Genomic DNA, 14,436 nt, shown 5'->3' with positions numbered 1-14,436 from the left:
CTATATACGAGGTATGATTCCGTATAAGACTTGGTATGTAGTGGGCTCCGCTGAGCTTAGTCGATTACTATTGGGTATGTGGTATCAATAACCATGACAGAGCCATCTTGAGTCCGTTTACTCAATCAACCCTTCGTCTTCCTATGCGCACATCTCTCTAGGTCTTTTTCGCCATCAAGAAACCCTAACTCTCCTTTTCCTCTGCCATCCCCTAATTCGATTTGATGGATTTGGAAAAACCACCATCGACACCGTCGAGGTGAAGAAACTGCACGTGGAGGGATCTCTTCCCGAGTGTAACAACGTGGAGCGCTCAGAAGGTGGTACTGAACCTAAACCCGCTCTAGGACAAATTGTAGTTTTAGAGATTTCGTTCAGTGTGGTTTTCTACCTCCTTCTTCTGAGTTCCTTCTACTTCTTCTGAATTTTTACGGCCTTCATCTTCTCCACCTGAACCCAAATTCCATCGCTTTCATGAGCATCTTCGCTCACCATTGTGAGGCTTACCTTGGGGTAGTACCATTTCTTGATCTGTTTTGCTATTTTTATGAGCTTCAATGGATGGAATCTTGCAAAATCTCTAGATGCTGCGGTTTCCGTCTCCAAGATTGGATGAAGGCGGAATACATCCCCTTCAACTACCATTCATCTCGGAGCTCATGGAGATCGAAGTGCTTCTATCTCCATGTAGAAGAACTCTCTTATGTCCTTGTTGTCCTAGACGAGCAACCAGAACACTCCACCTCCTGGACCTCTAAACCTTCCTTGACCCCCTCCCTCCAAGCCTTCGTAGACAAATTCCATAGCCTCTGAGAACAAGGGTCTCTGAGAACAAGGGTTGTTGAGGTATAAGGTCACCGCTGACTTCATACGTCGTCGAATCCAACCTCTCCAAGCTCGTGCTCACCCCACGTTCGATTACATAGGAGCTAACGACGAGACACGGATATTAGATCGGGGTATTCGTTCTCGGAACCCACTTGCTCTTGATTCGTGTAATGACTTTATTATTGACTTATGATATATGCATAACCCCACTGTAGTTCTCGATGACAAAACCTTGGGTACGAGAGTGGGTCATGTTGTCATCAGTCCTCCATCGGACTCCGACAAATTACCGACTTCCATCTGTGACCTCTCTTCTGTTGATAAGGACGCCACCATCAATTAAGCAGTTCCCTATTACTCCGCCTTTCCTTCATGTATTTTTGAATCTGAAGACGGAGTAATCTAAAATCATGTAGGCTCTTCCTCTGACGGATGAAATTGGCCCCCTTGTCGATCATCAAGCCTCCTCCACCCTGAAAGACAAGGTTGCCTCTGAGCAAACTGATGCCGTGATCATGCCAAGCGGCAGTGGCGCCAAGGTGCCTAAGAGGAAATGGGCGGGTGTGTCCAAACACTCCCCTGGCGTCGGTACACTTGTTCAGACAAGCAACTCTGAGGTGAGTTCCGACTACATCTCTTGTGAACAGGCTCTATCAAAGACGACATCGTTCTCACTCGCTTTCTTCTCCAAGCCGCCATCGGAGCTCCCCCAGCACCGCGGAGGAAACTCCTGAAGCGGCACAAACCAAAGTAAGTGAAGTCTCAAACATCGTTGTCTTGTCTTGCATTTTTTTGTTTCTGTTTCTATTATTTCTAACTTGTGCTTCTGATAGCATTTCTCCCGCGACTTCCGCTCAAAGCGTAGGTCGTGTGGACACCAGTTTGTCCCCACCGGCCGTTGTCGTGACCACGCGAACTCTGCCCGCTCCTTCTCCTCCTTCACTGCCTGCCATCTCGTCTGTGCCCGGAGCCGACAAGTTGGCCGAGGCATGCTGCCTACTCGAAATGGGCACCCGCGAGATGCTCGCCAGGATCGAGCGACTTGGGAAAGTCGCTTCGTCCTCGGATGGGTGCGTCGTGCAATTGGAGAGCCAGCTCGCGGAGGCACGCGAGGACCTTCAGAAGATGAAGGACCTTGTCGCAGGCCACGAGCAACAACGGCAGGGACTGGAGACACGGATGGTGTAGACGAAGGGCCACTTGGCACCAATCCGTGAGGGGATGCAGCAAATTTACGGTCGGATGGACACGCTAGCGCGTAGTTTGGGGATCCACGATAGGGTTCCTCCTTACTCCGACGAGACCACGATAGTATCCTCGCTAGCCGACCTTATCGAGAAACTTGAAGAAGTTCCCAGTAACCACGCTGTGGGGGTGGCCGAGGACACATGTGCTGGTCTTCGTACCGACGCATGCCACGTCCTCACGTGTGTATGGCTCACGCACCCTGAGATCGACCTTAAGGAGGTCCTCAAAAAGGGTGGAGCCGAACCATCGTGCGAGGATGTGATGTCAGAGGTTGAGTAGCTCGAGAAAATCATGATCCCCTTTTTTGGTTGGGACCTTCTATACAACGGTTTGTCAAGTTAAGGGACTCCCTATATCTGGTATTGCGGTTTGAAGACAAATTTGAACTCGGCCACAAGTTGAGGAACCTATAGTGAACTTGTTCCGCTCAGATTAACAAATGAGAATATAAAAATATCTCTTATGTTGTACATAGTCTCTTCCTCAATTCTTAAAACTCCCAATTCTGAATCGTCTGGTGTGCTGCAAGTAGGGATGGCAATGGAGACCTGATAATTGATTCCTCGTAGTGAACTCACATATTAGAGAATGGGGATGGTTGGTATGACATAAATATCATTGATATCTATCCTCCATGAGGAGGAATCAAATGGTCCCAAACTTACTAGCATCGGCGATAACGGGGTGGAGACGGCGCGCGGTGACCCGCATTCACTGTAGCTAGACCAATTCTAGACTTTCCAGACGTTTTGACCCTTGAAGCCCAATTAACAAGTATATATTACCACCTAACACTAATCAACCAGTCAACCACCACATCTTCCAGATCCAGACGCAGACCGCTCCGCCACACCGGCCACCAGGCGCGCGCGCCGCCGCCTCCTCTCGCGCGGGCGCTGTACCGCCCCAGCCGTCGACACGGGCGCGGCGCTCCGGAGCCTGCAGCCGTCGTCGCGCCGCCAGGCGCCTCCAACCGTCCGCCGGCCGGCGCTAGCGCCCTCCGTCGCCAGCACGCCGTCCGCCGCCACCGATTCCCCTGCCGGCTGCCGACTACAGACCATGGCTTCGTTCTCCTCCCCGGTAAGCTCCGACAGCGACGACGCAAGGTGAGCACATGCTACAATCCCTAGTCCCTTCTCTGCTGGTGTGCGTCGCGGCGGTGTGGATCTGGATCACGCTGGCCGTGGAGGGGGTTCTCTCTTTGCAGGAGGTGGCGCTAAACCCTATATCTCACTGTGCGTTGTAGTTGCTAGAGTGAGGGATGGAGAACGGGGAGATCGAGGGGGCAGCGGACGACGGGGTGCCGGTGCCCGCGCCGCCCAACGGCAGGAGGTATCGCCCCGTCGGCTCCAGCGATCGCGCCGTCATCCAGATGACCTCCATGGAGCCCGGCTCCTCCTCCTCTACCGCTGTGGCAGCCGTCAGTGGCATCACGCCCCAGCCACCAAGGTATATGGAAGCTTCGCTTCAAATTTTGGAGATCGAATTTTAGCAATATTCTCTTCTAGGGGGAGTAGACTAAAACACTTGTACTGCTTGAATTAGTATACCATTGCTTGTGCAAATCCGATCGTGCATTGTCTTGCTCGTGCGTTATTAAGCAAAAAAAAAAAAGGATGTAGTGTTTCACCAATCAACCCTATGGTAGTTTTGGTGTTAGGAACCCATGTGAAGCACTGTGGGGCACATCTCCAACATATGTTGGCTATGGAACTATCATTTTAGCCGTTGGGCTTATGGCCTTCTGTTTTTGCTCCTCATTTCCAGATTTAGTTATCAGGACAAGGCTGGAAAGTCAAACGTGCTTTATTTACTTTGTAGCATACCTCCAACTGTATTGTTACTGCTTCTCAAATTTTGCACTGATATACTGAAATTTGATTCTACTTGGTTTCAATTAAATTTTAATGGAAGAGCCTGTTGCTGGTTGCTGTTGAGATACTCAGGACCAATCATAAGTTCATAACACTGGTTGTTGTTGCTTAGTACAATGCTTAAATTGATGCTGATGTTTTCAGTTGTAGCTAATATTGCCTCATTGGATTAGATGATATTGCCATGTGAAATGATACATCAGGCTCTTATGTAATCCCTCCATCCTAAAATACATCGTACTAGGATGTGTCGCATCCCGTCCTAGGTTTGTTTATTTTTGGACAGAGGGAATATGTAACCACATTGCTGTGATTTTTGATTCTGTATTTATATTGCTATGCTCAAATAAGTTAATAGAAGTGCTATACTACTAAAAAGTTCTTACTAACAAATATCTCAACCATTTGATTTAGTTAGTTGGAAGTTTTAAAAAGTCAAAGATTTAACCATAGCATGACAATCAGCGTTTGTAACAAGTTTGTAAAAAAAATTTAGCACGTGCATCTTTTTCCATAAGTTAAATACACGTCACAATAGTTACTTCTTGAAGAAAGATGTGTTCTGTTTTGTCATATCAATTTTAATTTGTGAGTTTCATAGCGCGGGAAGTGGTTTCTATATGGATATGGGAGTACCCTGCACATGTCATGTGCATCAATGAAATATATGTTACTTGATATATATTATCTTATTTGCCTCATGAATATGTTCATATTTTTTATTGCACATTAAGAGAGATTTTTAGGCATAACTTCTGCATAATTTCCTTTCATGTGCACCTTTTTAATTCACATCAACAATTGAGAGGAGAATTTGGAGGAAAATGCTGGCCGTCCTGCTTCAACATGTACAAGCTAACTCAATTTTTATACATGTCATAGGAATCTAACGGTGGATCCAAGCATGCAAGAAGATCACACTGTTTCACAAGGGGATTCAAAGCTTGAGCTTTTTGGTTTTGACTCTCTTGTAAATATTTTGGGCCTCAAGAGGTATGATCCATGCTCTGCCTCTGTTTGTTAAGCACCTAAGGCTGTGTTTGAGCGGCACGCAAAACTATATATGCGTTAACGCATAATTAATTAAGTATTAGCTATTTTTTAAAAAAATAGATTAATATGATTTTTAAAGCAATTTTTGTATATACTTTTTTTTTTGTAAAAAACACACCGTTTAGTAGTTTGAAATGCGTGCGCACAGAAAATGAGAGAGGTGGGTTGGGAAAGTGACAAAAGAACTCAACCTAAATGTTTTGACTAATATGAAGCATGCGCTCTACAAAGAAATTGTTAGAACTATTGATTTTTCTTTATGATATCAGCATCTGATTGAAACTGAACAGCATGACAGGAGAACAGATTCAGGCCCCTTCCAGTCCTAGGGACGGTGAGGATGTTGCAATTACGATTGGACGCCCAAAGGTTATTCTCCATTTTACCATTTTGGATGAAGCCCAGCTGTTAACTTAAGTCATAGGTTTCCATTTTGATAGTGAATAGCTACATATTTTTTGTTTTTAACTTGTGCAACAAACCAGTAACAATAATTCAATACATATGATTTACATTTTTGCATCTAGATATGGCTTCAGAATTTAAACCAATGCACTTCTACTGGTAGCGTCATCTGTTGTATTCAGAGTTTCATTATATGTCTAATTACATTTTCTTAAAAGCATAAACAAGTTGTTGATTTGCATAATTCAGCTTTTTTGAAATATCGATAGGCCCATTCCCGGTCTTTAAAATTTGTTCAGTGTTGATTCTGTTCATTGCCATCATTTTTGTTCTTTTTATTTTGTATTTGTTCATGGCATTTGAGTTTATGACGTTTGATTCCATTACTTTTGTTGGTCTGGCAGGAAACTGGACCCAAGTTTGGTACCATGATGGGTGTCTTTGTCCCATGCTTGCAGAATATATTGGGAATCATTTATTATATCCGTTTTACATGGTAAAATATTCTGGATACTTTATTTTAACTTCCCATATTTGTTTTGTTCCAAAGCCCTTATTATTTTTTATGATTTTTTTGTTCCTGTGCTTGTCAATGTTGTGTTCCCATTGTTCTTTTGACAGAAGCTTACCTGTAGCATTTCTTTCTTGTACTGTATGGCCTTTTCCCATTATAGAACCAAGTCCAAAATTAGTAAAGCAAAATTGTTAAATGTAAATATTGCTATCCAGTTTTGACATGTTAACTTATTAATGTATTGATCCCTTGATTACCTACCCTGTTATTCATATAGGTAGAAGTGGTATTTGTGCATTGTTAACCCTGTATCTTTTTTATGCCCTTATGCTGTTCAATTTTTCAACAACTGACTAATATTTTTTTTCTTCCTGTAGGATTGTAGGTATGGCAGGTGTATGGCAGTCGCTTGTTTTAGTCTCGTTCTGTGGTGCATGCACATTTTTAACTGGAATATCATTAAGTGCCATTGCAACGAATGGAGCAATGAAGGTACGCTGAATGTAAGAACTACATGTGGAATAGTTAATAGAATAAGGTTTGCTATGCCCCATGTTTTGCTTCTTAGCGCTGTCTTTGCATTTCTATTTCACTGGTCGAACCTGATACCGGGTATGCCTAAAATCCATTAGGGAGGGATAAATTAAATTTCGATTCAATGTTGGTAATACTTTTAGAGCTTGCTTTGATTTTGTTCATTGCTGCCTATAAAAACTTGACCGCGATTGTTTTGATGTTCATTTTTTATGATCCATAGGGTGGTGGGCCATACTATCTCATTGGGCGTGCGCTTGGTCCTGAAGTTGGAGTTAGCATTGGACTATGCTTCTTCCTTGGAAATGCAGTTGCTGGATCCATGTAAGTGTTTAAGCACTCAGATTTCTTTTCCAAACATCTTTAGTTTGTTAAAGAAAATGCATAGCGGGAGATGGATAAGTAATAGTTGCGTGATGCAACTGCTGTTTCTTATACTGATTGAAATTTCAAATTATAAAATTTTTCATCTTTCATTTATCCGTAATTTTGCATGCATTCGCACATGGGTCTGTGACGTCTGTCCCCTTTTCTCTCTGTGTCTAACTTATTCTGTCATTTTCAGGTATGTGCTAGGAGCTGTAGAAACCTTTTTGGATGCAGTTCCTTCTGCTGGTTTTTTTAAAGGTAGGAACAACTTACAAGTAATACTATAGTCAGTAAGTTTACTTTATGTTTGTGAGGATGGTAGAAAAAATGGAACAGTATACTTCAAGCCTTTTGTTAGGACATGAAGGGTGTCTATATTTACTTTATTATGCATTTCTGTTAGCCAAACTTAGTCAAATTTCTCTTGGAGGAAAGGAATACCAAGGTGCAAAAGCATTGACTATGTTTGGGAGAAAGTACTTTTAGGTTGGCTTTAGTGTTATCTTTGAGTATGAGTAATGCTCTTCAGAGGTGCATAGTTGGACATTCTCTTTTAGTTAGTTCAGCCTCCTATGAGTATATGACCATCATTATTCTGTCATTCACTTATTTCTGTTCTTCCTTTTTATCATGAGGAATCAAGCTAGCACGGTTAATTGCCTACATAGCAATGCAGGATCTATTTGTTTTTATACTTACGTTTTTATACATAGCAATGCCAAACATAATGAATTAATTAGTTGACTGAAGTTGAGAAAGGAAAGGACGGCTGTACTGAGCAATACGGATTATTTTCTTAACTTGTGATGCTATTTTTTTATTTTTATTTGGACTTACTCGCCAGCTCTGTTTTAAATGCAGAGAGTGTCACAGTAGTCAATAATACATTAGTAAATGGCACTGCAACAGCTAGCACAGCAACTATATCAACACCCAGCTTGCATGACCTTCAAGTATATGGTGTTATTGTAACCATACTGCTGTGCTTTATTGTGTTTGGCGGTGTCAAAATCATCAACAAGGTTGCACCTGCCTTCTTAATACCAGTCCTCTTTTCACTGTTGTGCATTTATCTTGGTGTTTTCATTGCACCAAGGCACAATGCTCCAAGTAAGTTTACCTTATTGTTTACTTTATATTGGATCACCATTATTGTACTGATCCATAAATTTATAATGTTGGTTTGCCTATCTAGAGGGAATTACTGGGTTGAGTATAACCACATTTAAGGACAACTGGGGCTCAGAATATCAACGCACAAACAATGCTGGAGTTCCTGATCCAAATGGCTCCATATATTGGGATTTCAAGTAAGTTTTTTACCTTCTCTAGAAATATAAATAACTTGTCATTTTATGGAAATTTTATGAGGAAAGTAAGCATTACCCAGTATATGAAGCACCACAAAATTTGAATAATTTTTCACTTGACCCTATGAGACGGTATGAACTATGAACTTTGAGCAATCTTGGCAATGAGTCCTGCTCGTTATTTGTTACTAATTTGGATTCGGGTAAACCTTTGGAGCCCACATATCATCGACTCATTAGTGTCCCTTCAGCTTGACTAGCCCAGCTGCTTCGTAATGCTTGTGGTTGGTATAAGGGCCCTTAGGCCTGTTTGAGGTGTCCATGGACCGCAGTGGCATGATGGCGCCATGGAGGCAGCCGCACCACAAGGGCAGAGGGAAGAGGGAGAGACTAAAGACTATTGTTTTTTTCTTGCTTAATGAATAGAGATACAATCCCATTCCTATATTGATGGGATAACTTGACTCTTAAGAAATAGTATATCTCTAAGATTAAGGAAACACTACCTCCATTCCTAAAAGAGTGTCTTTTAGCAATGAACCTGAGTTATTTCATGAGAATATGTTCTATTTCTTCCGTTATAATAAACCTGCACTGAAGTTTCAAACAAGTCCCTAAACCTTGGTGCAAATTTAGGGATCTACAGTGCACTTTACTTATTTCTTTGTTTTCTTAAATGTAAATTGCTAACTATATTGACTTTTCAGTGCTTTGGTAGGCCTCTTTTTCCCAGCAGTGACTGGAATTATGGCTGGTTCGAACCGATCGGCTTCACTGAAGGACACACAACGTTCAATACCAATTGGAACATTATCTGCAACTCTTACAACAACTGCCATGTACCTGTTCTCTGTCCTTCTATTTGGAGCCTTGGCCACAAGAGAAGAGCTTCTAACTGATAGGTACATACTTCTTAATGCTGCATATTATAAGTGCTCCTGCTTTACAATTGTAGATAATGCATCAGCTCAGGTTATATTTATCTAATTCATTTGATTGATCCCATCAAGGAAGGAAGATAATTTGGCCTTACAGATTTATGGTGCAACTATAACTGCTACTCCTATTCTACTGGCTGTTGCAGGAATTAAGGGCATGTAGTTTTTCTTTTTTGTGAATCTCAATTGTTTGGTACAGTTATAAGAGATCCTTTTCAGAGTATATGCTGCATGCTTGTCTGACCATAACTATTTACCTGCTCCTTTTTTCTTCCATTTGAAACTAACATAAACAATTGGCAGAACATGGGTTTATATTGGCAATTTAATAATTTGTACCATGGCACAACTTAGATAAGTGTTGTGAATATATTCTTTCTTTGTAAACAACTACTTCCTCTGTTTCACAATGTAAGTCATTCTAGCATTTCCCACATTCATATTGATATTAATGAATCTAGATAGATATATATGTCTAGATTCATTAACATCAATATGAATATGGGAAATGCTAGAATGACTTACATTGTGAAACGGAGGGAGTACATTTTTTACACACGACTGTAGTGTACATGTTAATTTTGTCCTAGTCCATACCGAGCTGTTATGCTACTGATTTCTTCTCTGGTCAACTCATAAATATACTTAATACTTGCAGGCTTCTTACTGCTACAGTGGCATGGCCTGCTCCAGCAGTGATTTATATTGGTATTATTTTGTCTACTTTAGGCGCAGCACTGCAGAGTTTGACAGGGGCTCCAAGATTACTGGCAGCAATAGCAAATGATGACATTCTTCCAGTTCTTAATTACTTCAAGGTTTCTGAAGGGGCTGAGCCTCACTCAGCCACTTTATTCACAGCTTTCATTTGTATCTGCTGTGTGGTTATTGGCAACTTGGATTTGATTACGCCCACCATCACAATGTTTTTCCTTCTGTGCTATGCTGGTGTGAACCTGTCATGCTTTCTCCTTGACCTCCTTGATGCTCCTAGTTGGCGTCCTCGTTGGAAATTTCACCATTGGAGTTTATCACTTGTTGGTGCATTGCTTTGTGTTGGTATGACTATATACTATTACAAATTCATTTTGACACAATGGCATGCATCATGAGCTGTAATGCTTTCTTAGGACATTATTTTGATTAAAGACTTCTGACATGCTCATGCATTTTAATACCACCCTCATCCATAATGTACTGAAGTATTGTTTAACTTGTACTTTCGCACAAATATTTTAATGCAACCTTATTTTGTCTTTATAATACTGCTTTCCACTTACTTGGATCGTTCTCTCAATTTTTCAGTGATCATGTTTTTGATATCCTGGTCTTTTACTGTTGTCTCCCTTGCCCTTGCAAGCCTCATCTATTACTATGTGAGCTTAAAAGGTAAGGCTGGAGACTGGGGAGATGGATTTAAGAGTGCATACTTTCAATTGGCACTACGAAGTCTCAGATCATTAGGAGGTATAACTCTCTTCTTGGAAACTAAATATCATATTTGAAACTATTAAGAGTTACCTTGTTTGTAACACTGAACATTCTTGTCACAGCAAACCAAGTGCATCCTAAGAATTGGTACCCCATTCCTCTGATATTCTGCCGTCCTTGGGGTAAACTTCCAGAAAATGTACCTTGTCATCCAAAGCTTGCAGATTTTGCCAACTGTATGAAGAAGAAGGGGCGTGGTATGTCAATTTTCGTCTCGATTATTGACGGTGATTATCATGAACTGGCCGAGGATGCAAAGACTGCTTGTCGTCAGCTGGACACTTACATTGAGTACAAACGCTGTGAGGGTGTTGCAGAGATTATTGTAGCGCCATCAATGTCTGAGGGCTTCCGCAGCATTGTTCAGACCATGGGTCTAGGTAACTTGAAGCCCAACATTATTGTGATGCGGTACCCTGAGATTTGGCGTCGCGAGAATCTGATACAGATACCGTCAACATTTGTTAGCATAATAAATGATTGCATTATTGCTAACAAAGCCGTTGTCATTGTGAAGGGCCTTGATGAGTGGCCTAATGAGTACCAGAGACAGTACGGCACTATTGACCTCTACTGGATTGTGAGAGATGGAGGATTGATGCTTCTTCTGTCTCAGCTCCTGCTCACAAAAGAGACCTTTGAAAGCTGCAAAATCCAAGTGTTCTGCATAGCAGAGGAGGATACTGATGCTGAGGAGCTGAAGGCTGACGTCAAAAAGTTCTTGTATGATCTTCGAATGCATGCTGAGGTCATCGTCGTGACTATGAAGTCATGGGAACCTCATATGGAGAGCAGTAGCAGTGGTGCTCCACAGGACGATTCTCAAGAGGCTTACACAAGTGCACAGCGAAGGATCAGCACATACCTCTCTGAGATGAAGGAAACTGCACAAAGAGAAGGACATCCACTAATGGAGGACGGAAAGCAAGTAGTTGTGAATGAACAGAAGATTGAGAAATTCCTCTATACAATGTTCAAGCTGAACTCGACAATACTTAGGTACTCCAGAATGGCAGCTGTGGTCCTCGTAAGCCTCCCTCCACCACCATTAAATCACCCTGCGTATTTCTACATGGAGTACATGGATCTGCTTGTAGAGAACGTCCCACGCATGTTGATAGTTAGGGGATACAGAAGAGATGTTGTCACATTCTTCACATGATTAGAGATGTATACCTTCTGGCGGCTCTACTGCCATATGATTGTTGTAACATCATCATAGCAAAGTGGGCAAGCAGATTTTGTGCAGATTTTACAGCTGAAAGTCAGAAGCCATCACCTTGAAGGCTACCTACCCTGAGATAGGAGATCTGCTGGGCCTTTCGCTGGCATATTGGGTACGTCAACTACAGTATGTCCATTCTTTTTCTCGGATTCACATAGCAAGCTTCAATACAGTTAATTGTCACAAATTTTGTAGCCCTGGTGTTCCCCATACGTGTAACAATCTTAGAAACGCAACGCTTCCTTTTGCACTGAAACAGTAGCAATGGTATCACATTTTTTAAAATATATTTCCAGTTGATGTAATGAGCAAACTGAGGTGGCCATTAATGTTGGCATGTTGTTGATTGGCATGACGTTTATACTGATACACGTGAAAATCAGCTGAAATTATTGGTAACACTGTACAGGACTTTCCTTGATTCACTACTGCATTATTGCACTCTATGTAGTCATCAAAATTTGGTAGTATGTTGGAGTTGTCCAGGGACAATAAAATCAGCTGATGATCACCAGGGTACTTGTGATATATATTTTCTCACTTTATTAGTGTTTTTGTCTTGTAAAATCTGGGGGTCACATAACTTGTAAAATTTCACGAAGGCATTAGTGACAAATTAGTGACACTGTCATAGCATTTTTCTTGCACCGTTGCATAACATTTTCCTCAGGATGTTAATCTTAAGCTCTATAACTACAAGTTCATCTTCTTATCGTACCGTTGCATATTACGGTATAACAGCACAGGAGGAGCTCCTGTTTCTTTCAAACAGAATTTGTTGATTTCGGCAAGTCAAACTTTGGTTTGGCAAGTCTGCGGGTATGATCAGCATCTGGTCGTTGCGTAGACCCTTCCATGGATCTTGAACTTTGCATTCGTTTTATGCTCCAGCTCATCGTCTTTTGTGCCTAAGACGAAATATTTAAGAATTAAGAAGCTGCTTCCATAGATGTTTGGTAACGAAAAAGATTACTACTGTATTTTGCTCTGTGACGACTATTGCTTATAAATGAGTACGTAATTAGCACAAGGAAAATAAAAGAAAAAGGAGAGAATTGTTAATGAAAAAGAAATGGCACGCGTTCCACGTGCATGGCGCTTGGCCTCATCATCAAATTTACACGAGATGTCGTCAGTTAAGAGTACTTTTCATTTTAATTTGGAGGTAAAATTTGCTACAGGACACTAAAAAACGTGTAATTAGCTGTAGGACACCGCAAAAACTGTAATTAGCTGTAGGACACCGCAAAGACATGATTTAGCTCTAGGACACTCTAAAAACACGTAATATGCCTAAGGGCACTGAAGCTATTATTTTATTCTTTTCAAACAAAAAAGAGAGATAAAACCAGATTGTCCTTCGGCTCTCTCGGCTTGGCTCCAGGCGTGTGCAATGAGACCACGCGCGGCTTACTCTGTTTGGCTCCTCATCGGCTCGATCCCCTCTACTCATCTGTCGCCGTGCCACCGCTCTTATCTGCTCATATATGTCTGACCAGCAGCGGATGTCTCCATGACGATGACCTCGCATCAGGTGATTCCCCAATGGCCACCAACGAGTGACCTTCCATGCGGCTGCTACTCCTGAAGGGAGCAAAATGGGGTCATGGAGATGGGTGCAACAGTGAACCAAATGTTGCCCAGCGCACGAGCGCGCCGCTGCAACCTGTGATTCCAACACGATATCCTTCCAGATTGCAAAACCGCGAGGCAACGTGCGGGCTCGAGTGCAGGGGAAGGGCTCGAGTGCGAGTGAGGAGGAAGATGGGGGCACTGTCGTGCGCTTCACGACGCCGGCACGCGTAGGCACGGTGGGCGCCGCCGCGCCCTGAGTTTGGCTATAATTGGCTTGGAGGAGAGGCACTGCGAGTCCGCCCTGCGTCAACGGCACAAAGGCATGCTGTAAAAGTAGGAAACGGTGTATGCGGAGGCCGAGGGTGGTCGCCAAAGCGGAGGCAATGACTGGAAGACGAAGGGGGCGAACGGTGAGACTGGCGACAAGTGGCGGGGAGGGAGGACAGGGTGGATAAACTCGGTAGGCTCCTCGGAATGGCCATTGCGGGGCTTACGCGTCACATCGCGGAGGGTGGCGGCGTGGGAGACGGTGGTGTGTGAGAGCGGTCTCGCCGTGGTGGAGTGTCTCCGCCGATTGACACGGGGTACTCGTACTTTCTACGCCGTTTCTTTCTCAATTACACCGGATATAATAAAATAATGTCTTCGATGTACGGTAGCTAATTACCAGGTTTTTACGGTGTCCTATAGCCAATTCATATCTTTACGGTGTCTCACAGCTAACTATATATTTTTTGAGTGTCCTGTAGCAAATTTTGCCTAATTTGGATATGGTGGCATCGCAATCGCACTTATGTGCCTACCTGCACTGCACAGCACACATATTGTGATCTGACTGGCAGGTACCACACTCTAAAAGCAAGCATTTGTTCGGATACTGTATCACAGAATTTATAGAATCCGAGAAAAAAATGTTTAAGCAGTCACGAATCTTATCGAATTTTTTAATATACATGGTGGCATGCTCCCCTGCTACTATTACTAATATATTTTCGAAAATTCTCTAAATTCGGCGCCTGATGCGGGCGCGCATGCATCGGGCGCCTCGCGCCGCCGCTGCCTAGGCCCCGCG

General features: G+C 42.7%; 1 protein-coding gene across 1 annotated transcript; it reads left to right on the top strand.

The window, feature by feature from the left end:
* Positions 1-2,936: 2,936 nt before the first annotated feature.
* Positions 2,937-12,188, top strand: LOC4345272 (cation-chloride cotransporter 1-like). Its single transcript, NM_001403526.1, has 14 exons — positions 2,937-3,182; positions 3,323-3,525; positions 4,833-4,943; positions 5,294-5,372; positions 5,813-5,904; positions 6,300-6,414; positions 6,680-6,780; positions 7,022-7,083; positions 7,687-7,935; positions 8,021-8,135; positions 8,843-9,037; positions 9,732-10,132; positions 10,379-10,540; positions 10,627-12,188. The coding sequence occupies exons 2-14, from the start codon at positions 3,338-3,340 to the stop codon at positions 11,724-11,726; spliced, it is 2,970 nt and encodes a 989-aa protein (NP_001390455.1). The 5' UTR covers positions 2,937-3,182; positions 3,323-3,337; the 3' UTR covers positions 11,727-12,188.
* Positions 12,189-14,436: the final 2,248 nt, after the last annotated feature.

The sequence above is a fragment of the Oryza sativa genome, chromosome 8 (genome assembly GCF_034140825.1).
Source record: "Oryza sativa Japonica Group chromosome 8, ASM3414082v1".
NCBI classification, from domain to species: Eukaryota; Viridiplantae; Streptophyta; class Magnoliopsida; order Poales; family Poaceae; genus Oryza; species Oryza sativa.
Note: the sequence above shows the minus strand (reverse complement) of the source record. Positions and strands in the feature narration are given on the sequence as shown.

What these genes read in the sequence shown, in the direction of transcription:
- LOC4345272 (NM_001403526.1), top strand. Translation starts at nt 3,338, where the DNA reads ATGGAGAACGGGGAGATCGAGGGGGCAGCGGACGACGGGGTGCCGGTG. An exon ending in AATATTTTGGGCCTCAAGAG is followed by an intron (nt 4,944 to 5,293) that starts GTATGATCCATG and finishes GAAACTGAACAG; the next exon opens with CATGACAGGAGAACAGATTC. An exon ending in CAACGAATGGAGCAATGAAG is followed by an intron (nt 6,415 to 6,679) that starts GTACGCTGAATG and finishes TATGATCCATAG; the next exon opens with GGTGGTGGGCCATACTATCT.